Source organism: Nannospalax galili, unplaced genomic scaffold (assembly GCF_000622305.1).
Source record: "Nannospalax galili isolate Female #2095 unplaced genomic scaffold, S.galili_v1.0 scaffold768, whole genome shotgun sequence".
Lineage (NCBI taxonomy): Eukaryota > Metazoa > Chordata > Mammalia > Rodentia > Spalacidae > Nannospalax > Nannospalax galili.
The window spans coordinates 2,112,845-2,137,683 of record NW_008360317.1 but is presented as its reverse complement, the minus strand read 5'-3'; the positions used below and the strand labels follow the sequence as shown (position 1 = coordinate 2,137,683).

At 39.1% G+C, this 24,839-nt stretch overlaps 1 protein-coding gene across 1 annotated transcript in view; it reads left to right on the top strand.

Moving 5' to 3' along the window:
- Window positions 1–24,826, top strand: part of Kl (klotho) — a 71,209-nt gene extending 46,383 nt beyond the window's left edge. The window contains exons 2-5 of the mRNA XM_008825015.2: window positions 14,620–15,130; window positions 16,324–16,592; window positions 20,891–21,992; window positions 23,120–24,826. Coding sequence (XP_008823237.1) covers window positions 14,620–15,130; window positions 16,324–16,592; window positions 20,891–21,992; window positions 23,120–23,457 — 2,220 coding nt within the window. The 3' untranslated portion in view covers window positions 23,458–24,826. The remainder of the gene's footprint in view (window positions 1–14,619; window positions 15,131–16,323; window positions 16,593–20,890; window positions 21,993–23,119) is intronic.
- Window positions 24,827–24,839: the final 13 nt, after the last annotated feature.

Here is a 24,839-nt window from a genome sequence, read left to right as displayed (position 1 = left end):
CATGTATGTAAGTGCACCTGTGCCATGCAATGCCCTCAGAGGTCAGAAGAGGGCATCAGAGTTCCCTGGAACTGGAGTTACAAACAATTATTAGTCACCATTTGGATGCTTGTGAATTGAACATGGGTCCTCTGCAAAAGCAGCCAGTGCTCTTAACTGCTGAGCCATCCAGCCCCCATGCCCAGATAGTCTTGTCCTTTCCTTGATCCACTCTACCAATGAGTCTGTTCACAGGGTTTATTTGGCTTATTATGTTTTGTATTTCCAGCATTTCAGAATTGTTTATCTTCAGTATGTCTGTCCCTTTGTCAAATTCCTCTTTTATATCTTGTCTTCCTTATTTCATTCAGCAGATATGTTCTCAATCAGGACTGTATTTTCTCCTTTGATTTCTTTGAATATACTTATGAACTTTCTTTTGAGTTTTCTGTCTAGGATTTCATTGAACTCATTCTCAATAGATGCCATTACTATAGAATTAGTAATTTTTGGAGGAAAACACACTATATTTTCATGGTTTTTTTTGTGTATGAGTCTTATGTTACTATGTTGGTATTTATGCACCTGGAGTAATTTCGTTGTTTGGGATTTTTTTGTCAGCACTTTCAGTTGCTGTATTTATACAGCATTCTTTCAGTTAAGTATTTATAATGTTTGGGTGGGACTTGAATATAGTAGCATTGAGGTGTATAGTTCTGAAAACAGTTTCTCAGTCCGGGAGCTCAGGTGCCTGGTGTGCACTCTGTACTGTCGCCTGGGTAGAGTGTTAACTGCCAGAAGAGCCATAGCCGCTGGATATTACCACTATGCAGTGGCTAGCCAACTAACAACACTGGCCGTGTTTGATTTCACTAGGTGTTGGAGTATAAACTTCCAAGGCTAGTGTGGTATATACTGGGATTTCGGTTAATAAGATTAGGATTGGATGGCCACATACCCAAGAGTATATGGGTAGCACAAATTGGACTTGATAGATTTAAAAAAAGAGGACACAACATAGGGTGGGTAGGGAAAAGGAGTGGATCCAGGAGGAGTGCAGGATGAATTAATCATGCAGTTATTTAATAATTTTTTAAATTAAAAAATTTAAAAATAGAATTTGGAGGAAAATAGGTGGACGAAGATAGGGCTCAGTGTTAGATCAACTTTGGAAAGAAAAAAAATCAGATGGGTAGAGTAGGGAGGGGAAAGGTGGGCTACTGTTAGGATTCACAGATTTTAGTGATCGTTAGAGCTGTGGGAGGTTATAATTAAGACTCAAAAAGAGGAATGGATAAGGGAAAGAGGAAAAGTCATAGGAAGAAGAGGGGAAGTATATGAGGTATGGGTCAAAGGTACAGTAAACAATGCCTTGTAGTAGACTGGGTGAAGGAATGTACACAGCCATCCCAGAATAGAACTGAGCAGTACACAGACAAAAACAAACCCACCACGGACATATATGCAAGAGTGAAGATTAAGTATAAAAAATAAGAAATAAAAATCTTCAGAGTTAAATTGCTGGCACAGCTGCACTGAGTTGAGAGGTAAAGTTCTCAGATCTCTGTGGCTCTAGCAGGCCCCACTTGGTGCTGTGTGGGGCAGGGGTAAGTGGGAGCCCTTGGTCTCTACAACCTCTACGTTCTATGTGGTTCTGGCATAAGGGGGAGGGAAGGTTGTAAGTTCTTTCCTGATAGTTCCCTTGAACCCCTATACTCCATTGTGGTCTCTGATGGTCCAGCAATGCTTCAAAGTGGATCCCTGTACAAACTCCCAGAATGTCAGTGCTACAATGAGAACTACCCAGAGGAACCTCAGAACACAGAACTTAAAAGAGCATTCATAAAAATGATTAAAGAATTCAAGGACTTTAAAGAACACACCAACTCAGGTAACTCAAAGGATAGGAGTACACTCCTGACTGAAGCTCAAGCAAATACCAATATACTGATGAGTGAAATGACAAAGACAGTTCAGGATTTGTTTTCTAAGCTTTAGAGTTTCAGTTTTTAGCTTTGGTCTGTGGCCAGTTTCAAATGAATCTTTATGCAAAATAAAAGGTTGGGATTATTTTTGTCATATATGTTTCTGCTTGCCACAGGACTGTTTTGTTGAAAGACCTCCCTTTTCCATTTATTGCCTTAGAACATTAACTGGAAATCAATTGTCCATGGGCTTAAATTTGTCTCCCTACTACTCCTTTGATCTATTTTTACACCTTGTGTCAATATTAAACTATTGATTACAATAAGTCTTGAAATCAAGTAGTGTGAATATTTAACTTTTGTTCCTTTTCACAGGTATTTCAGATGAACCCTGTCCTTTGGTTTATTACACATGTGCACACACAGACACACAGACATACAGACACACAGGCACATGAACACATACGAACACGTGCACACAAAACCTAATTAAAAGTTATATGTATATATAATAGTTTATATGTAATAAAGTATATATATATATATATATATATATATATCAACTTGCCAAATTAAGAAAAGAAATTATTAGCCGGGCATGGTTATGCAGGACTGTAATCCCAGCACTTGGGAGGAAGAAGCAGGCAGATGTTTGTGAGACCAAGGCTAGCCTGGTCTGCATAGCAAGTTCCAGGTCAGCTGGGGCAACAGGGAGGCTTTGTTTCAAAAAGAAAAAAAGAAAAGAATTGTTGGACTTGTTGGATGGGATGGTGGTGAATCAGGACAGATTTACCTGGATGTCTCTCTCTTTCTCTCTCCTCTCTCTGTCTCTGTCTCTCTTTGTCTCTCTCTCTTTTTCTCTTCCCCCTTAGGTTTTTTTTTTGTTAACTTCTATTAGTTATGTTTTCTATATATAATTATAACAACTTTATACCTCTTTTTAAAATTATTCCTGAATAGTTATGGGTTTGGTGCCATTGTAAATGGTATTTTGTTTATATTTTTCAATTATTTGCTGTTCATATAGAAATATAATTGTTTTTAAATATGTTGACATTACAATTTTCCAATTTAGTAAACTCACTTGTTAGTTCTAATGGGTTTTTTCTTATATCCCTTAGGGTTTCTATATAGATGATCATGTTTTCTATGAACAATAGAGATTTTTATTTTCTTTTTCCTTTCTGACCAATGTCTGTGTTTCTTTAATTTGCTTTATCACACTGAATAAGATATCCCAGACAATGTAAATATAAGTTGTAGGGCGGTTACATTTATTCCTAAATATTCTAGTTTATTTTTTAATTATTATAAATGGAAACTTTTTCTTAATTTTTTTCATCAAACCTACTGGTTTTAGGCTTCCTTTAGTTGAGAAATATTTGGTTACTAATTCAGTCTCTGATTATAAGCTGTTCAAATAGTCTATTTTTTTCTTGAGTGCTGTTTGGTGATTTATGTATTTTTAGGAATATATTGGTCACTTCTCTGTTGCTGTATTAGAAACACTGACCAAAACAGCTTATAAAAGGAAGAGATATTTGAGCTTATGGTTCCAGGGGATTTACAGTCTGTCATGGTAGGGAGGCATGGTGGCTGGAGGTGGTTGGAGCAGGAGCAGGAGCAGGAGCAGGAGCAGGAGCAGGAGCAGGAGCTAAGCTCTCACATCATCACACAGGCACAGGAAGCAAGAGAGCAACTGGAGATCCAGCATGGCTTAAGAACTCTCTAAGCCCACTCCCAGTGACGTGCTTCCTCCAGGATAGCCACACCTTCTAAAACCTCCCAAAACAGCACCACCATCTGGGGACAAAATGTCCAAATACATGGAGCCTATGGGGGACATTTTCATTCAAACTGTCACAAGGAACGTGTCCATTTCATATTTTTTTCTGATCCGTTTGCATTCATTTGTTCATAGTGCTCTCTAATAATCCTATTATAGAAATACAGAGATCACTTGTAATTTCCTCATTTCCACTTCTAATTTTATAGTTTGAATCTTGCCTGTTCTTTCTTGTTCTAACTAAATGTTTTAAATTTCTGTTGATCTTATTAAAGAGCCAACTTCTGATTTTGTTGGTTCTGTTTTTTTTTCTTCTCTATTTTATTTGTATCTATCCAATTTTTATCACGTCTTTTATTGTCACTAGCTGGGGAAACTGGTTTATTGCACTTCTTCTATTTCCTTAAAATAAAAGACTGAGTTACCAATTTGAGATAATGCTTTTTTAATGTAGGCATTTATAGTTATAAAACTTCCTGTGGGCACTGCCTTTATTGCATCCTGTAATTTTTTTGTATGTTATGTATTCTGTGTGTTGGTTGTGCATGACTTTTACATATATCTTAGTATTTTCTCATATACCAGTATTTTTATTTTCTTTGACTCAATGGTTGTTTGAGAGTATGTTGCTTAATTCCGACAATTTGTAAATTTTCCCGTTTTCATTGTTATTCATTTCATTGGAGTCAAAGAAAATACTTTGCATGCTTTCGGACCTTAATAATTCATTAAGCTACTTATGGCTTACCCTGTAGAATCACGGACGTGGACTTTAGAAAAACGTGTATTTTTCACTTGCTCAGTATGATGTACTATATATGTTACTTCTAATTGGCTTTAACTGGTTTATGTTAGAGGCCTCTTTTTCCTTGTTGATCTTCTGTGCAGATTTTCTACCCATCTGCAGTTGTAAGTGGCATAGTGAAGCTTCTAATAGTTATTATTGAATTGTGTATTTCTCTCTTCAGTCTGTCAGGTTTTGTTGTCTATATTTTGGAGTTCTGTTATTGGTACATATATCTTTATAAATGTCCTGTTTTCTTGATGGATTGACCCTTTACCAAACTGCGATGGCCTTTGTCTGACATAACAATGTTTGAGTTATACACTGTCTGGTCTTAGTAAAGCTACTCCATCTCACTTTGATGCATTATCTTTTTACATTGCTGAATTTAATTTTACAGCATTTTAAAGGACTTTTGTATCTATGTGCTGCCAGACATATTGGTTTCTAATTTACTTTTCTTGTAATGGTTTTGTTATATGTTTGTAAAAGATTATACTGACTTCATAAATTAACTTTAAATTGTTCTCTTTTCCACTTTCTAAAAGAAATTTTATAAAATTTCACATTATTTCCTCTTTAAATATTTAATAGAATTGATCAATGAACTAATCTGGATTTAGAGTTTTCTCTCTTGGAAGAGAGAAATGTAATCACAAATTACACTTCTTTATTTGATATAGACTGATTAAAAGTTTCTATAACTTCTTATGTCAAATATGTTAAATTGTATTTTTCAAGGAATTTGTGCACTTGTCAAAGTTTGGTCATAATGTTCTTTGTAACATTTTCTTTTTACCCTGATAAGACTTGATAGCTTGTTTGGAGGTTCTAGCAGGGGAGCGCAGCTACTCGCATACCCTTGACCGAAGACAGGTCCTCCTCTATCGGGGAAGGTAGTCCTCTTCAACCAAGTGAGCAGCTTCAGGAGAAACACACGTGGAGCATTGAAGGAGGAAGGGGACACCTGTCTAGCCAGCCAGATCAACCGAATCAACCCTGGCGATCAATGGGGTGACAGATGCTGCAGCCAGATCACCCTCACATCCAACTCTAAGACTTGAATATTTGCAAAAGTACTCATTTAATTACAATACTCTTCTAAAACTTAAAGTATATGGAAGCAAAGAATGAAAAAATAATGAAAATTCAGATTTCATGATTATAGCCTCTTTTAGAATTATATGTGAATACTGTCCATTTAAGGAGTTATTTTTCATTAAAACATATTACATCTTGAGATGAGATCCAAAGGGTCTACATGAAGTATATTGCAAATATGAACTCACTAGCATGCCTTTTTAATTTTTTAAAAATGTTTTATTATTTTTATTTTATGTGTATGACTGTATTGCCTGCATGTATGTAAGTGCACCTGTGTCATGCAATGCCCCTGGAGGTGAGAAGAGGATGTTGGAGCTCCTGGAACTGAGTTACATGTGGGTGCTGGGAACTGAATCCAGGTCCTCTGCAAGAGCAGCCAGTGCTCATAACTGCTGAATTATCTCTCCAGCTCCTCTAGTATGCCTTTAAAAAACTTTTTCTTTCTTGTTCTCCTTTGTGAACGATGTAGTCAACCTACACATGCATTTGTTTACCTATATCCATGTACATATTATAGGCTATGACCCATGTATGAGGGAGAACATGCAGTTTTTTCTTTGTGTGGCTGGGTAATCTTGCTTGTTATTATAAATTCTAGGTCTATCCATTTTCCTGTGAGTTTTTTTATTTCATTTTTCTTTAGAGCTGAATAATATTCCATTTTATATATGTACCAGGTTTTCAGTATCCATTTGGCTATTGATGGACAACTAAGTTAGTTCTATTTCCTTGATACAGTGAATAGAGCAGCAATAAACATGGGGGTGCAAATATCTCTATGGTAAAGTACGGAGTTCTCTGGGCAGATGCCCAGGCATGAGATCGCCAGGTCTTACGCTAGTTCTATTTTTATTTCTGTTTTTACCAGTGTTTTGTAGTTTTTCTTCTTAAATTGTAGTGGGAACATAACAGATTGTGAATTTTCTCAGACAGCTTCTACCTTTGTTAATTTTCTGTTTCATTGATTTTAGTTTTTATGTACACTATTTCCATGTTTCTACTTGTTCTATTCATAATTTGCTCCTCTGCTTTCTGGTGTTTGAAAGTGGAAATTTGGGCCATTGATTCTGATTTTTAGATTTACCTCCTTTTCTAATATTGATGTTTAAGGCTATGAATTTCTCTTTAAGTCCTATGTTAGCTAAATCTTACAATTGTTGACTTGATATGTTTTTATTGTCATCTGTTTAGAAACATTTTTCAAGACTTCTTTGGAGTTCTTCCTATAGATTATTTAGAAATGTGTATGAAATTCAACCTAAACATTGGTGGATTTTCTAAATATGTTACTAATTTCTGGTTAAACCCCACTATGTCATAGTACATTCTGTGTAATATTTTATTGTATTGATTTATTTTGAAAGCTATGGGTCAGTATATAACTTATGTTCATGAATATTTTGTGCACAGTTGAAAATATTGCTCAATGTAGTATTGACATAATACTTCAGAAGATTGATTTTCTTGCTTCAACAATCTATTTGCTTGCTAACTTTTACTACTTCAATTAGTTACTGAAAAGAGACTTGAAATTGCCAAAGATAATTGTTGATTTACCTATTTTTAAAATTTTTTCTAAGTGTTTGCTTTACATAAAGTTTAGATATCATTGCACTTAGAATTTTGTCTTCGTAGTGACTCAATCCTCATATTATTATGAAACACCCATGTTAGCTCTGGTACCAGTTCTTGGTTGGTTGAGGTGTATTCTTTTATTATGATAGCCCTGCCAGCCCTTTTCTTCTTGCCATTCGGATGACACATCTCATTTCATTCTTTTCTTTCAAATTATCTGAGGCTTTATGTTGACAGTTTAATTCTTACACACAGATGTCAGTAAAGCTCACTTTTACTTTGAATTACTTTTTAAAACTGATATGTATATGCATGTGAGTGTGATATATGCACATGTGTGCAGGTACATCTGTGTGCCCACAGAGGCCAAGGGAGGATGTTGGGTGTCCTATTCTATCACTCCCTTGCTTATTCACTTTGACAGTGTTTCTCACTGAACCTGGAGCTAGGACAGTGGCCCCCAAACCCTACTTATTCTCTTGACTCTGCCCCTGACAACGCTGGGGTTACAGAACGGCCATGCCCAACTTTTAACATGGGTATTGGGGATTTGAAATCAGGTCCTCAGGCTTCTGCTGCAAGCTCTTTTACCAGTAGAGCCATGGCCCCAGTCCTTCTTAGCAAGAAACTCAACTTTTTCATAATATAGTTTGACAGCATCTGTCTCTTACTTGAAGCACTTAGTCCATATTTAGTTAAGTATTATTGATATAATAGGGTTTACTGTCTTGTTGTTTTCTGTTTATTTCATCTGTTTTTCTACTTCTTTTTATATCGCTTTGGATGAATCGGTTCTTTTTTATTCATTTATTTTTCTTGATCTACCAATATTTTACATATACCTTTTAATGGGATATTAGGTGTTATGTTATTTACCCTTATCATGTGGTATATTTAGAATTCATATTCCTCTTCAAAAATCTTATTTTATTTTCTTTATGTTTTACTTCTAAAATTTTTAGTTGTTTTCAGCTTCTGTTTTTCTCTTTTTCATATTATGTCTGTCTTTTCCTCAAAGTCCTTGAATATATTTATAACAGCTATTTTAAAGTCCTCTGCTATAATATCTGGGACACGTTGATTTCTGTTTGCTTTGAATCTTTGTTTTCTTAATTAAAGATATCCTTTTCCTGCCTTTCTATATGTCTAAGAATTTTAAAAATTATATCTGAATACTATAAATGATATTACATTGCTAATATTGTGTTCCTTTAGAAGGTGTATTTTGTTCTGTTAAGGAAGTGAGATTATCAGAGGGTTTGACTGACCCTCCCTGCCTTGCATTTCATCTTTGTTAGAGCTAGTCTGTTTCTGCTTTGCCAGTACCCCTCAGGTATGCCTGTTCTGAGATTCAGTTCAATGAACCTGGCGTACTCAGCCACATTTGTCTCCTCTGACTGATCTGAATTGCGGTACTTCTCAGCAGTGCACAGCCTTGGGGAGTCATCAGCTAACCCCGTGTTACCTCTCTGCTAAGCCTCACAGAATCTTGTCCTGAGCGTGAACAACCAAGGATCATCTGGAACGATCCAGGCAGGCTTCCTGGCCTTTGTGTGTGCGGCTCTCTTGTCCCTGAGCTGCTGACCTTCTTCAGCATCCACCACCTCTGAGCTCTGCCTTCTCCATTCGGTGATTCTTCAATGTGTTTCTTGAGTTTCATTTTCTTCACCCATTTCTGAAACAAGACCCAAGGCAGAAAGCAAGAGTAGACATGAATCTCACCACCCAATTTCTCTTCAGTCGCCATGTTTAAATACCTTATTTGCACAGATTATTGTGCCCTGACGGATACAAATTAGAGATAAGGAATTTATGATTTAGTCTAAGAGGACACATCTATATGTGCTTTAAAATTCAGACATCTGAAATTTTGGAGTACTATCATTGACAGGAATAAATATTGTTAGCATTCTCTATTTTTTAGATGCTATACTTCAAAGTCTAAATTGAGACTAGGAACGGAATGAGGAGGGTATTTTATATCAAAGTAATTTATATCTTGAATTTGATTCTTAACATATAGTAAGACAACAAGGTATTGGTCTCAGAGGTTACCATGTCACATTCCTTCTGATTTATTATTTAATGGTATAGATGTGAAGATTCTCTGTCATTCATAGTTTTATAAATAAAACAGAGCTAGGTTATCTCATGACAGTTTTCCTGCTTTGGTAGATGTGAAGATTCTCTGTCATTCATGGTTTTATAAATAAAACAGAACTAGGTTATCTCATGACAGTTTTCCTGCTTTGGTCTAGAAAAAATGTTTACCTTGACCTAGATCTTACTGCCAGCCTGCATTTTTCCACATCTGTTATTATTGACTTTGTCCAAGATGCTTTGCATTACCTGAGGATAGAGATAAAAGTGCAAATATATGACTTTGAAACACCTACAGTCTTGAAACATGAATGAATGCTATGATATGTGGCTATAGTGTTTGATAGAAAGCAGCTGTGGAAACACACAGCATGCATGTTTAGTGAAGACTGGGGAGAGGGGAGATGTCAGGGACAACTTTGCAAAGTTGCAGTTTCTGAGCTGAACTTTCAAGTGGTGGTGGGAGTCCCTAAGGACAAGGAATGAATGCAATGCACTTTAGAGAGCTACACCTGTCAAATGTTGGAGCCTAAGGAATCGGAAAACTAAAGTAGCATTTGACTGGGACTTGGAATTGAGGCAGAGACTACAGGGAGAGTTCGAGAATAGGTAGGTAGGTAGAGGTCAGTTAGATCAAGGATTGCATCCGCTATGAAGCAGTGCATGCCATCCATATGTTGTGAATGAACTATTTTTCACTTTTTGACCTTTATTTTTTTAATGTCTAAAGAAACATATATGGTTAAAAAATGAAAAATGTAGAGAATTATACCAGCCACAATCCTGCCACAAAACTTCTGTTAGCAAGTTATGAATCTTTTGTGCCAGGTGTGGTGGCGCACGCCTTCAACCCTAGCACTTTCAAGGCAGAGACAATGGATCTCTGTGAATTGGAGGCCACCCTGGCCTACATAGTGAATTCTAGGCTAGCTGGGGCTACAGGGAGACCCAGTCTCAAAAAGACAAAAAACAAACAAACAAACAAACAAAAAAAAAACAGAACAAAACAAAACAAACAAAAAAAAGTCATAAATTTTTTAAAAGGGGATAAAAGATAGTTTATTCTGGAGCCAAATATGAGTGACCATGCCCGGGAACACAGATTTAGATTACCCCGAATTCTATGTTCCAGTGTGGTAACAGTAACATTATATTTTTATAGCCTATTCACCAATTATCTGGGGACCTCCTTAACCCCATAAATAGTCACACCTTGCCTACCTTTGTTTCTGAATTAACATTCTTGTGACTAATAAAATGTATTAACTTAGCAGACCACCAAGTCTCACCAATCAAAAAGTTGTAAAACTTTTGAAAGCATAATGTGTATAGTTTCCTTTAGTTTAAAAAAAAAAAAGAGAGAGAGAGAAGGCTGAGATCCTAGCCAACAGCCTGAGAGGGTGGGTTCCGACCTCCATCCGAGTAGTGGCTGTGAGCTCAGCAGACTGCCAGAGAGTGCTGGTTCTGGCCTCCCTCTGGCGTAGGGGCTGAGAACGCAGGTGACTGCCTGAGAGTGCCTACCCTGCCTCCACATGGTGCTATCAAAATGCTTGAAAGCAAATCCTGACTCCATCACTCGAGTCCAGCCTTGGCAGACAAAAGAAAAATGAGGAGGACCCAAATAGAGGGATGCTTTTGGAAGCCCTTGTCAAGAAATCCCAATGGACTCATATGAACATTTGAAAACTGCAAAAAAAAATTATGTTGGTTTAGGGATATGACAAATGTTGGTCTTTCTGTAGGAGCTATGACTTCTACAGTGTGTTATCTTCAAATTCTGGGAGGCAATTAAGGGCTATGGCAATATCCAGAGTTTTTCAGGAGTCTCTCAGACTACTCTGATCACTAACCAGAAAGTTGGATTCCCCTCTCTGTCACTGTTTTTTTGATATATAGCCTTCAGCTATACACATGTACTCATATGACTATAACAACTACATATATGTATGTATGTATATAATATGTGTATTCTTCAGAAGGCTTTCAACCAATACCTTTCCCGTGATTTTTCCCACCACATACTCATTGTTTATCGCTCTTCTTTTTCCCTCTGTGTAAACCTCCCTATTCCTTTCCTAGTTAAAGTATCACTTTTCCCCATTTCCCCTTTATAGCACCATTCTACTACACTCTCCTATCTCCAGCTCCATTTTCCCCTTTATCGCCATGGTTCCAATACATTTTCTTGGCTCCTATGGTTACATCAGGATATATACTCACATGAGGATTAAGGGCTAAGATATACAAATGAGAACATGAATTACTTGTTTTTCTGAAAAAAAATATGTGTATTCCACTTTGTAGGAACAACTCTAAAAACTGTGTCCTTTAATTTGTTTCTGTATTAAAGTGCACTCAATGTATGTGCTATTAAAAAATTTAAAAAAATAAATAAATATTCCAAAACATTTTTACTTAAAAAAAGAGAGAGCTATTGAACTCACTGTTTGGGAGCCTGAGTTTTGGTCAGTGTTTTCAAAACATTTTTTATATGTTAATATGTGTTTGGATGATTTATAATACCTTGGCAAGAATATTTGTTTAGTTATATGTACTAAAACATTTCTATATGTTTTTAAGGTTATAAGTCTTTAAACATTGGCATTTCAATGTTTTGCTCTGAGAAATAGTATTTAGATAAACATTTCTGCTCATATAGGTAATGATTTCCTCTGAGTCTTTGTCAATAGCTTTATTAAATCTCAACCTTAAGACAGCAAGCATGGCTGGAGAGATGGCTCAGCAGTTACAAGCATGTACTGGCCATCAGAGGAACTGAGTTGGGTTCTCAGTACCCTCATCAGGTGGCTCACAATCACCTGTAACTCTAGCTCCAGGGGAATCTAACACCAACTTCTGGACCCAGGGGCACCTGCACTCACACATGCACATATAACCACACACAGACACAAATCTACACATAATTAAGAATAAAATACATCTTAATAAATAACAATCTTATAAGATTAATATACCGGGAATAATTAAAAAGCAAAGTAAGATTACATATCTCTACCTCCTATTGACCATCCTTGGTTATTGCAAAAACCTAAGTGATGACCTTTGCTACAACCTGCCTCAGTACTGTATTTCATTTTTCAAATGGACCACCTGCCTCATGAAGAGGTGATGGACCAGAGTCCACCTCTATTACACAGATGATAGGAGCCTCTGTGTTCCAGAAAGGGGGTGCGGATACTCCCAAGGAGCTCAGTCTGGGGAAGGATAGCAGTAAATGACTGAGGAGAAGCACATCTAAAATTAGCTCAGTGTGATGGGGGTGGGGTTGCTGAAGAGGATGCCAGGCATGAGGACTACCTTGTAGAGAGTAACAGAGTAACAGTTAAGTAACAGGAGCAAGGGGGGTTTGGAGTGGGATGAGTAATTAAGACAAATAGCACCTAAGATGCTTTCCCGTGCTGCAGTTTATCCTTTAAAATGACCAGTTACTTAACAGACGCTTTCATTTGGATCTTATCATTCAGTCTTCACAATGTCCTTAGGAGACGATAGATGTTACCCACATTTGTGCAGATAAGTAACTGAAGCTCACAGAGGTAATAGTAGAGAGAGGAGTTGCAATCCAAGCCCTGGGTTTTACCACTGCCTCGCATCACTGCTAAAGCATTTCCTCTCCAAATCTCAACTGAGCCACATCAACGTCCTCAAGGTTAGAGGAGTGGTCCATGAGCATGAACAGTTCTAATGCACGATTTCAGCTACCTGAAGATTGACCTATGCTAGTAAGTTCTGGAGTTGCCAACACTTCTGCCTGACTTCTTACTCTCCCTGTTCAGCTCCTGTTGGATGATGGATGCCTGTTAGATTCAGGATATGACTGTCCAGAGTTCTCAAACTGGGCCAAGTGAGAACATCCTGCCTTAAGTCCTATAGTTAGGTTTCCAAGTACCATAGTGTACTCCTTGGTTTTTCTGTTTACCTGTCAAATGATATCATGAGGTGTCCTATCAACTAGGAGGGAAGGGGAAGTGTGGTGATGATGAGGAAGGTAGAGGAGAGCTCTCACAGAGCCAAGCCAGCAACTGCGAGGTATCATTGTCTCCTGCTCTCGTGTCGTGCAGACAAAAACCGTTGTTGCTTTGATCCACATTTTAGTTTCCTTTCCTTCTTAGTTTATAGATAGCTACTTCAGATCATGAAAAAACACACTTATTGAAATGAAGCATATTGTTAAAGAAACTAAAAATAAGAGACAACTCTTATAAATAAACAACCTTACTGCATTGAATGTTCAGCTGAAGTCATGAGAATGGCGATTCTCAAGGCCATTCCTGGGTGACTGCCCCAAAATGAACCAGGAGAAGAATATTTGGGAAAATTCAAAAGAATATTTGGCATACCAAACAAAAGATCTTCTCAGTCTGGCAGTGAGATGAACATTGGCATGATCATTCTGGAGAATATGCAGAGTCAAACAGCAAATGAGACCAGTTTTCAGTGTCTATGTTGGAGAAATCAGACTGATTAATAGCTATTGTATTTGTAGGAAAATAAGTAGAATAAATCAAGGAGTTCAAAGGTAAAGAGGGAATAATCCCATTACAATATTTGTAAGTGAAAAAAGAAACATGGAAAGATAACAGAAGTCAGAGAGAGAAGAATAGTCAGTAAAGTTTTATGGGAGTTCAAAGTTGGCCGTGTGAAGCAGTGAAATCCTTTTTACTGCAAGGCAGCTCTTCGCTGAGCTTTGCCAGCCCATCTTCTTGCAGCTGTGCTTAGTTGTATCTTACTCTTGGCTTGTCTCTTGCACTTGGGGTCTTCAGAGAGCCAGCATCGTCTCAGAGTTCTAGAGGGTGAGCCAAGATTGTCGATTAGGGTTCATCTTTCAGTCTATTATGTTGAGTCATAAGGAAGAACAAAGACTGTGAGGGCACGTGTTAGAATTTTGGCAACGAGAGATGAATGACTCCAAAACCTTGAGTCAATTTGGAAACTCCCAGTCTCTTAGGATAAAACATATAATCCTATTTAGAGATTCCTGCTATGGTCTCATGAAACCCATTAATTAAAAAGTGCATAATCCAAAGTCAATTAACTAGTAAGCTATTATAACAAATTCTTGCTTTATTAACTTTTCCAAATATGAATCATAGCTATCCACTCAACGCAACAAATTTACACTTTCCCGCTGGCTGCTGCAACATGCTGTAAATACCTCTGATCTTGTAGCAGCTTTCTGCATGGTGAACTTCCTTGAAATATCTTGTTGGTTCTAGCTGATTTTTGTACTGTGGGCACATTAATTTATGTTTGATGGAAATCAGATGTAAGTGGGGCTGGGTAATCCAGTACGTGTTGCATGCTGCCTTACAATTAGAAATTCACCATGTTTTTTCTCTCTGTAGGCTCACGCCCAAATCTGGCATCTCTACAATACCTCTTTCCGTCCTATTCAAGGAGGCCAGGTGTCTATCGCCTTAAGCTCCCACTGGATCAATCCTCGAAGAATGACTGACCATAACATCAGAGAATGCCAAAAATCTCTTGACTTTGTACTCGGTTGGTTTGCCAAACCCATATTTATTGATGGTGACTATCCTGAGAGCATGAAAAACAATCTTTCATCTCTTCTGCCTGATTTCACTGAACCTGAGAAAAAGTTCATCAAAGGGACAGCTGACTTTTTTGCTCTTTCCTTTGGACCAACCTTGAGTTTTCAACTATTGGACCCTCAAATGAAGTTCCGCCAGTCAGAGTCTCCCAGCCTGAGGCAGCTCCTATCTTGGATTGATCTGGAGTATAACCACCCTCAAATATTTATCGTGGAAAATGGTTGGTTTGTCTCAGGGACCACCCAAAGAGATGATGCCAAATACATGTATTACCTCAAAAAGTTCATCATGGAAACCTTAAAAGGTAGGTTTTCAAGTAAAATTCTAATTTCTTGTCAAAATCCACTAAAAACAAAACCCCAAACCAAAAAATAAACCTTTAAGACTGCCTGCAATATACTATGTGAATTTATTGTTTCTCATCATAATGTATAAATTAATTTTGGCAGTAGTAAGAATGTATTTGTGTCACACCTTTCTCATTTGGGGCCTTGAGAAACAAGTTATTTTTCAAAGTTCTTTTTATCAATGAGAAACTGGACTAACATTTAAAATTCCTTGACTCACAGTTCCTAATCTACATTTTTAGATTATATCACACATAATATCATTCTCAGGACCACTAGCTTGCTGTACATGTTTTTGAGTTCTTTTGCTTCAGATGAATGAAATGTTTTTAACTTTTTAAATATTTTTTTTATTTTTTAAAATGTCTGTACATTTATAGAATGTATATTGATCATACCCACCCACCACCACCTCCCTCCTTCAATAAAATGCTTTTTAAAACAAAAGGAAAGGGCTAGAGAGATGGCTCGGTAGTTAAGAGCACTGGTTGCTCTTACAGAGGACCTGGGTTCAATTCCCAGCACCCACATGGTGGCTAACAACCATTCGTACCTCCAGTTGTAGGGGATCCAATGCCCTCTTCTGACCTCCATGGGCATTGTACGACAAGGGTGCACCGACCTACATGCAAGCAATATGCTCATACACATAAAATAAAAATAATGAATAAAATATTTTTAAAAACCAAAAGGAATATTCATGTTATCTGAAAATAGTAGATTGAGATTTTAAAGGCTATTCAAAGGGCCGGGGAAATAGTTCAGGTGTAAAATGCTTGCTTAGCATCCCAAGGTCCTTGGTTCTACCTGCAACATTAGAAAAGAAAGATATTACTATATGTTGCACAAGTCACAATGCTAAGTGCCTAGATTAAGAAGCAGACTAAGGCATCCTCCTGGCCCCCAAAGAGCACTATTGGGAATGAGAAACTCTCCTATATTTTGGAAGTAAGCCTATCTATAAATATATTTATTTATGAAGTTGTCTATATTTGATGAGAGCCTTTGTGAACAAGAAAATAAAAAAGGTTTACCAAAGAAGAGGCATTATACTTGACTTGTTTCTTGAAGTGGAAAAACCCCTCATATGCTCTCGATCCCAAGGCCCAGCGCAGGATGATGTTGCTCTTGTCCTCTCTTCCCTCTGCAGCCATCAGGCTGGATGGGGTCGACGTCATTGGGTACACCGCATGGTCCCTCATGGATGGTTTCGAGTGGCACAGGGGCTACAGCATCCGACGTGGACTCTTCTATGTCGACTTTCTGAGTCACGACAAGAAGCTGTTACCGAAGTCTTCAGCCTTGTTCTACCAAAAGCTGATAGAGAACAATGGCTTCCCTCCTTTACCCGAAAACCAGCCCCTAGAAGGGACATTTCCCTGTGACTTTGCTTGGGGAGTTGTTGACAACTACGTTCAAGTAAGTCAGCTGACAAAACCATTCGTCAGTGTCAGCAAGCCCTCTCACTAGTAAATAGGGTTTCCTTACCTGGCTGTTGCCATGGCCCAGTTGTCAGTCTTTGAGCCAAGCAAGATTCCCTGATGAGCACACTCTTGGAATGCTTCACTCTTCTCTCCCCCAAATCTTCCAGTCATCACCTTGTACTTTACATTAGGTCTAAAGGGAAAGAAATTTAAAAAAATGAGCATTTAAGATCTGCTAGGACAGTAAAGAGATAAGGCACTCTCCTTTAGTATTGTGGTTATAATCCCTTTTAAAGAAGTCAAATTTTCCATAAATAAGTCTCAACATGGAAGTCCGGAGAATCAGCGCTCTTAGTGGAGCTGCTGAGACTGGGGCTGAAACTTTAAGCATTCCCTCCCCAGGTGAAACTGCCCCACTCCAGGCTTGCAGACATACCTCAAGAAGGCAAACCCTAGCTCCAATGACTTATTGATAGTAATGTCCTTTTAGCTATAGCTATTAAAGTCATATGGGATGCTTCAAAATGATCAGTCAATGTTTATTGAGTATAAACTATGTAGTTATCCCTCAGAATTGGATTTTATCTCCCTACGTTTAAGAGACCGTATTAGGTCATGGGGCATGTCCTAGAAGGGAGTAGTGGGATTCCAGTCCTCTCCTTCTTTTTCCCATGTAACCATGACATGAGAACCTTGCTCTACCCTGTGGCCCCATTAGGATGGCGGACCTCACCACAGGCCCCAAAATAATGAAGTCAATTGATTATGGATCAGAACTTCCAAAGCCATCAGCCAAAATTAACCTATGTCCTTTAACTCGATTCTCTCAGGCTTGTCATAATGATAGACTGTAAGGATGTCTGGGTGCCGTAGACTTGGGTCAGCCTCACCTTGCTCAGTGTGGGATTTTCCTTCCTGCTCCATCTCCTTCCTTCTCCCTCAGTCCGGTGCTGTTTGGAACTTCCTTATCTGAATTCCTCTCTTCAATGTGGGATCTACAGTGAGGCTTAAGTGGGCGCTGAGATGGCAGAAACAGGGATGTTGAGGAAGGAGTAAGAGAAGGAGAAAGGGAGAAAGAGGGAAGATGCCCCCTACAGCCTCTCCCTCTTACTTTGGATGGGACTGGGGGTAGAATAGATGGTTCCTGGTCCTTGTTCTCTTTACCTTTCACCCTGTTGCTGCAGGCCTTGTCCCTGTTACTGAAGGGCTCCTGCACGTTCTGCTCTCTCATAGCAGCCCGAGTCTGGCAAGTAGCTCTAAGTTCAATCATTTGTGTTGAGAGAGGATTCATAACAGCATCTGTGGGTAGCCTGCGGGACCTCAGGGAGACATTGCTGTGTGGGAAAGCCAAGACTTTCTTCTTGCCTTGTTCCCCAGGCCAGGGCTATGTCTTTGCTTCGGGAGCTAGTAGGTAGTAAGTGCTTAGAGTCCATTCTATTTTCTTGAGAGAGAAGAGCAGCTCAGACCACAAGTAGAATTAGAGTATCAATAGGCCAGGAGAGTATTAATAAGTTTGGAGAGAATTCCTTTTTTATATATACCCTCAAAGCAATTGCTTTTGTCACTTATTTTGTAGTGTTAGAGCTGGAACCCAGGGCCTTGCATCTGCTAGGCTATCACAGAATTACATCCCCAGCCCCTATAGCTGTTTCAGAATATGCTCTGAGGTCAGCCATGCAGGGGCCCCAGAGCTCCTCTCTCAGATTGTATTGGCATTTGAGATCGTAGCTCAGGGTACCTACCTCTCCACCTGTTCAAGCTCCTCAGTCTGTTCCTGTGAACCTGACAAACACAAAAGTAAGTCATTCTCGAAGCCACTGTGGTTGTGAACGCTCTGGAAGCTCTTTAGTGAGAACAGACTGCAGCTGCTGTTTCCGCTCTCCTCCCTGTGTGTTTCAAAGCTTTGTATTATGTTGCCAGTGGCTTTCCCAAGCCCACAGTCAAAGTGCAGTCTTTGTTCTCTCAGGTGTGAGTGTCTTCTCATAGACAAACAGCACTTGGCACTTTTACAATGCTATATATTCAAGTTTTAAGCGATTTTTAAATCACTGAAGTTCATTGTTTCCCTCTGGCTAGTGTTCCAAACTCTTTTTCTTGTTGTTGTTTGTTTGGGTTTTTTTTTGGGGGGGGGGGGACAGGGTCTCTCTGTAGCCCCAGCTGGCCTGGAGCTCACTACGTAGACCAGGCTGGGCTTGAACTCACAGAGATCTGCCTGAAGGCGTGTGCCACCACGGCCGGCCATGTTCCAAACTCTTAATACTTGAGGCATACATTTCACCCAAGTAACTTTAAAAATATCTCCCATTGGCTGTGGCGGTGCACGCCTTTAATCCCAACACTTGGGAAGCAGAGGCAGACGGATCTCTGTGAGTTCGAGGCCAGCCTGGTCTCCATAGTGAATCCAGGACAGCTGGGGCTACAGGGAGACCCCGTCTCAAAAAGACAAAACAAAACAAAACAAAACAAAACAAAACAAAAAAAACCTTCCTCACCACACACAGCCTGTCAGAAGTTTGATGATGGGCTCATTCCTATGGCTTGTCGGTTTACTTGGACCAATTTCCCAGTTTGAGTTTGTATTCCCATAACCACTAATGCCCACAATTAATAGAAGTAGAGACTGTGCTACATACATACTGAAGACATACAGATTCTTTGCTATTGGTCCCTGTGAGGAGAACATTTCTTCCATAATATACTAAGTACATGCTTTCTACCCATTTCTTCTCAAAGATCCAATATTACTTTTTAGTAAAAACTAAGTCAATAAATTAGTGGAAATTAGATGGCATTTTGCCTACATACTCATTTCTAAATGCCCTGTAGTTTTAAGAACTGATCTCCCCTTCCCCAGAAATCTTTCCTTGTACTTTTATATTTATTTTTAGATTGAATAAAAGCTGTTATTTTGGAATGATTCTGGCAGAGAAGTTATAAATTTAGTCAACTCAGAGAGAAATAAAAATAACCCCCAAATTTGCTTCAAGCTTTGAACGCTTTAACTTCAAAAGAGCATGCAAATACATATTTTCTCTTGCAAGCTGAGAAAGCATGATTTGTAGGCGTATGGCAGTGGGAAAAACTTCTGACAGCATTCCCACAGCATCAGGGGAAATGCACGCGTGGGTGAGCTGCAAGGGACAGTTCTCCAGGAAAGCAATTTCCCTCTGACAGGCTGCTTTTTATTTCTTTTCTTTATAAACACAGCACTCACCCCTCTGAAAAGCAGCACATTTACAACAGGCCCATAAACTTCAACTAAACCGGTGCTAGAGTTCCAAAATGAGGGTTTATGTGACCCTTGCTTTTATGGGAGTTGTCCGATGAAGGCACCTGTTGTAACAGGATTGTTTCAGGGAGAAAGCTGGCTTAGGTTGTCAGTTTCAGTGGATTGTTCCTTTTCATGAAAGCAGCAAGATTTTATGATTTTGCTCTTACATTTGGCCTGCTTCTCCTAGAGACTTTTCATTTTAGAGGTTTACATATCTTATGACTGAGACAATTATTGTCAGTATCGTTACAGGAAAAAATTTAAAAGCTAAAATCTTAAAACTACATTTAAAAATTACCTCTGTGGGTGGATCACAATATTTATTTATTATTTATTTTATGCATTTGAATGTTTGGCCTCCATATATGTAAATGTACTGGAAGAGGGTGTTGGATACCCTGGAACTGGAGTTAGGAATGGCTGTTAGCTGCATTGTGTGGGTATTGGAAACCAAACCTGGGTCCTCTGGAAGAGCAGCCAGCGCTTTTAACTGCTAACCTAGCTCTCCAGCCCCAGAAAATATTGCTTATTTGTACATTTTTTTGCTCAGACGTCTTATCATCAGACTGCATTAGCTAAATTCTTTCATTGGCCCTCAAGCAACAAAAGTTAACGGTTATGCATACTTAGTACCCAGAGCAAGCCTCCATACAGAGCATAATTTTAACAAACACAATTAAATGGCAAATATCACTTCATTTTCTGACTTTAAATCACTCATCTTTTAAGCATTCTCTCTCTCTCTTTAAACAGGTTTGTTTTTATTTGCTAAACAGCAGCTTCAGGGACTGTAAGATGGCTCACTGGTTAAGAGAACTATGTGTGATACAAATGTGCCTTTTTAAGGTGGGATGTTTTATTTCTGAAGAAGTTTGTACCTTGTGAACAGCGGTTTAAATATGCACCTGGAAGGTTTAAGTGTGCAGCTAATTGTGAACCTCTTGTTTGCTAGCTTTATTGAAATTATTGCTGGAACTTTCGAGACTGCCCAGATAAGCCAACAGTTTCTCCGTTTTTTGTAGGTGGACACTACTCTCTCTCAGTTTACCGACCCAAATGTCTACCTGTGGGATGTTCATCACAGTAAGAGACTTATTAAAGTGGAAGGAGCTGTGGCCAAGAAGAGGAAATCCTACTGTGTTGATTTCTCCGCCATCAGGCCGCAGGTAGCCTTACTACGGGAAATGCACGTTACCCACTTTCACTTCTCCCTGGACTGGGCCCTGATCTTGCCTCTGGGTAACCAGTCCCGAGTGAACCACACGATCCTGCACTTCTACCGCTGCATGATCAGTGAACTGGTGCACGCCAACATAACGCCCGTGGTGGCCCTGTGGCAACCAGCAGCTCCGCACCAAGGCCTGCCCCTTGCTCTGGCTAAGCAGGGCGCTTGGGAGAACCCGCACACCGCCCTGGCCTTTGCAGACTACGCAGGCCTGTGCTTTAAAGAGCTAGGCCACAGGGTCAAGTTCTGGATCACGATGAAAGAGCCGAACACCAGGAACATGACGTACCGTGCCGGGCATCACCTGCTGAAGGCACATGCGTTGGCTTGGCGCCTGTATGATGAGACGTTTAGGAACGCTCAGAAAGGCAAAATATCCATCGCCTTGCAGGCAGATTGGATTGAACCGGCCTGCCCTTTCTCTCAACAGGACAAAGAAGTAGCCGAGAGGGTTTTGGAATTTGACATTGGCTGGCTGGCAGAGCCCATATTCGGCTCTGGAGATTATCCACGAGTGATGAGAGACTGGCTGAACCAAAGAAACAATTTTCTTCTGCCTTATTTCACTGAAGATGAGAAAAAGCTAATCCAAGGTTCCTTTGACTTTCTGGCTGTAAGCCACTACACCACCATCCTTGTAGACTGGGAAAAGGAAGATCCAATAAAATACAACGATTACCTAGAAGTGCAGGAAATGACGGACATCACTTGGCTGAACTCTCCCAGTCAGGTGGCAGTGGTGCCATGGGGGCTGCGCAAAGTGCTGAACTGGCTGAAGTCCAAGTATGGAAACCTTCCCATGTACATAATGGCCAATGGCGTTGATGACGATCTACACGCAGAGCAAGACATGCTGAGGGTGTATTATATACAGAATTATGTGAACGAGGCTCTGAAAGGTAAGGGGCCCCTGGAGTGCTGTGGCAGAGCAGATGATGCCTGGTAGAGAAACACTGTCCACACTCACATAGTCCAGAAGACAGCATTCTCCCTATGGATAGAACAGTTTAGGGAAAACTGGAAGCCCAGAATCCCTAGCACCTGCCTGGATTTGTCAAAGCATGGTCTTTTGTGTTTCATCTCAGAGGATCCCACACTCATCTCTTTTCTTTTTTATCCTCTCTTTCCTATTATTTTTTAAATTAATTGTTTTTGTTAGCATACAAAATAATGGATTTCCTTGTGAGACTTTTTGTAATATGTGTCCTTACACTTTGCTCTTATTCATCCTTCCCTCTGTCCTCCCTAGTCTCTCCTCTCCCTCTCTTACTGATCCTTCCTTCCTGAAGAGTGTCCATCCTATGCATTCTTGTCACGTTATGTGTCTCTCTACATGTATTATGTATATTCTGCATATGGTAGAAAATGGGCTCTGCTTTACCTCTGTGTTACCCTCTCGTTCTCCCTTGCCTCCATTTAGACCTCTTCCTTAACCCTCATATCCTCTCTCTCTCTCTCTCTCAGAGAGAGAGAGAGAGAGAGAGAGAGAGAGAGAAGAAATGTACAATACTCACCCAGGTCTGGTTTATTTCACTTAACACAATGTTCTCCAGTTGCATCCATTTTCTTGAAAATGACATTATTCCATTCTTCTTTATTCCATTTATTCCACTGCTGCACCTGAACATTATTCCAGTGTGTGTGTGTGTGTGTGTGTGTGTGTGTGTGTGTGTGTGTACCACATTTTCTTTATCCATTTATCTGTTGATTGACATTTGGGGTAATTACATATCTTGGCTATTGTGAGATAGCAATTAAAACAGCTGCACTCACAGCTGTTTTAACTGCTTGAGGTACATAAGATTAAACCAAGTATGTCATAGTAGGTTTGGTTGTGCAAAACTCACTGTGTAGTATAGCTCTATATTTGTCTTGATACCTGTCTGTTTTTGCGTAAAAGAAACATTTTCCAATTAAATCTAAGGAGTGTGAAGTTTTATTTAGTGGTATTTTTTCCTGATGTACCAAGGCTGTGTTGTGTACAAAATATTTCAATAAATCCTCTACTGTCATTTTGTTTTTCTAGCCTATATACTGGATGGTATCAATCTTTGTGGATACTTTGCTTATTCATTTAACGATCGCTCAGCTCCAAAGTTTGGTCTTTATCGTTATGCTGCGAATCAGTTTGAACCCAAACCGTCTATGAAACACTACAGGAAAATCATCGACAACAATGGTTTCCTGGGCTCTGAAGCTCTGGGAAGGTTCTGTCCAGAAGAATACACAGTGTGCACTGAATGCAGCTTTTTTCACACGCGCAAGTCTTTACTGGCCTTCATTGCTTTTCTATTTTTTTCTTTTATTATTTCTCTCTCTCTTATTTTTTACTACTCCAAGAAAGGCAGGAGAAGTTACAAATAGTGTGAACATTTTCCTGTCCATTTGTTTGGAAATAATTATGCACGTTTATCAGCTGTTAGCTATTTATACCTCTCAGTGTTGTGAAGCCAAATTTCACACATCTGGAGTCACAATCAAACTTTTTGTCCCATCTGGCAAAGGTTTTGGAACAGATGTAGGTGACTGTAAAGTATTAATAAGGTGAAGAGTGTCTGAATTTGTTCTCTTTTGCGGTGATAAAGAAACTGTCAGTCACCATAATTTCTACAGCACTCTCTGCAGGGAAAGCATGAAGCTATAGCCACACCAGGGTGCACTGCACAGAAAATTGGAAGTCAGCTTTAGGAATATTTTTGTCTGTGCCAATTTTAAAATGTCACGTGTTTTTGAAGTAACAATCGCTTAATTTCCATAACACCTGACAGTGATTCATTTACCTCACCTAATTTCACATGGTGACAATGGAGGAATGGTATGGGACATAGGGCAGGGGGACCCTAGACTGAGCCAGTCCTTTAAAAAGCACTGCTTCTATCAAATGCTGCTAATATTAATTTATGAATATACTTAGAGAGCACATTATGGACACATTTTTCATGAATGTTTTGAGGTGCTCTCTAAACCCCAGATCCTTGAGGATTTTTGCTTGCTGGCTCTTTGAGAGTCTTCACATAGATTTTTTGATAGATATTTGCAAAAAATAAATATGAGTCATGAACTGTTGTCCTCTTCAGGAAGCAGAAGTTGACTGTGAAATGCACTACGCTGCAGGGGTTCCAGAAAGGAGGGAGGAGGAAAACGTTCTTTTTATGAGCAACGTGACAAATCTGATCACACATCCTTTTAATTTGTAGTAGACCTTGAAATGAATGAAATGACCTTTCCGAAGGATGAACACTATTTCTACAAAGGCGGCTCTTGGTTCTGCTCTTCAGAGTGTCTTGTAAATTCTTTGACTTGATAGTTTTTAAAATTTCTTAATAGATCCCAAAGCAACCCATTCTGGTAACACCTGAAGATTTGTTTTTGTAATCTCTGAGATCCACTCTGCACATCTGCAGAAGGAGTTTTGAACTCGTTTTGCTTTGAACTTTTACACCACAACATGCTACTGACTTCCAAGGAAAGGGCTAATTAGATATTCTCCTTCAATGCCCTCCTACCATGAGTCTTGCTGATTTTCAGACAGGGAATTCTTCCCGCTACACTGGAGTTGTTTTATAGATAAGTTGGTATCATATCAAGCAAGATAAACCAGTAATCACAGGAATACCTACCCTTGTTGATATTACATTATTACATGTTGTCTTGACAGGTGGTATGTTGTTTTTTTTTTCCATGAGAGATAAGCATTTGGTGGTATTCTTTATAAAACTGGATTTTACTAAGATCAGACACTACAG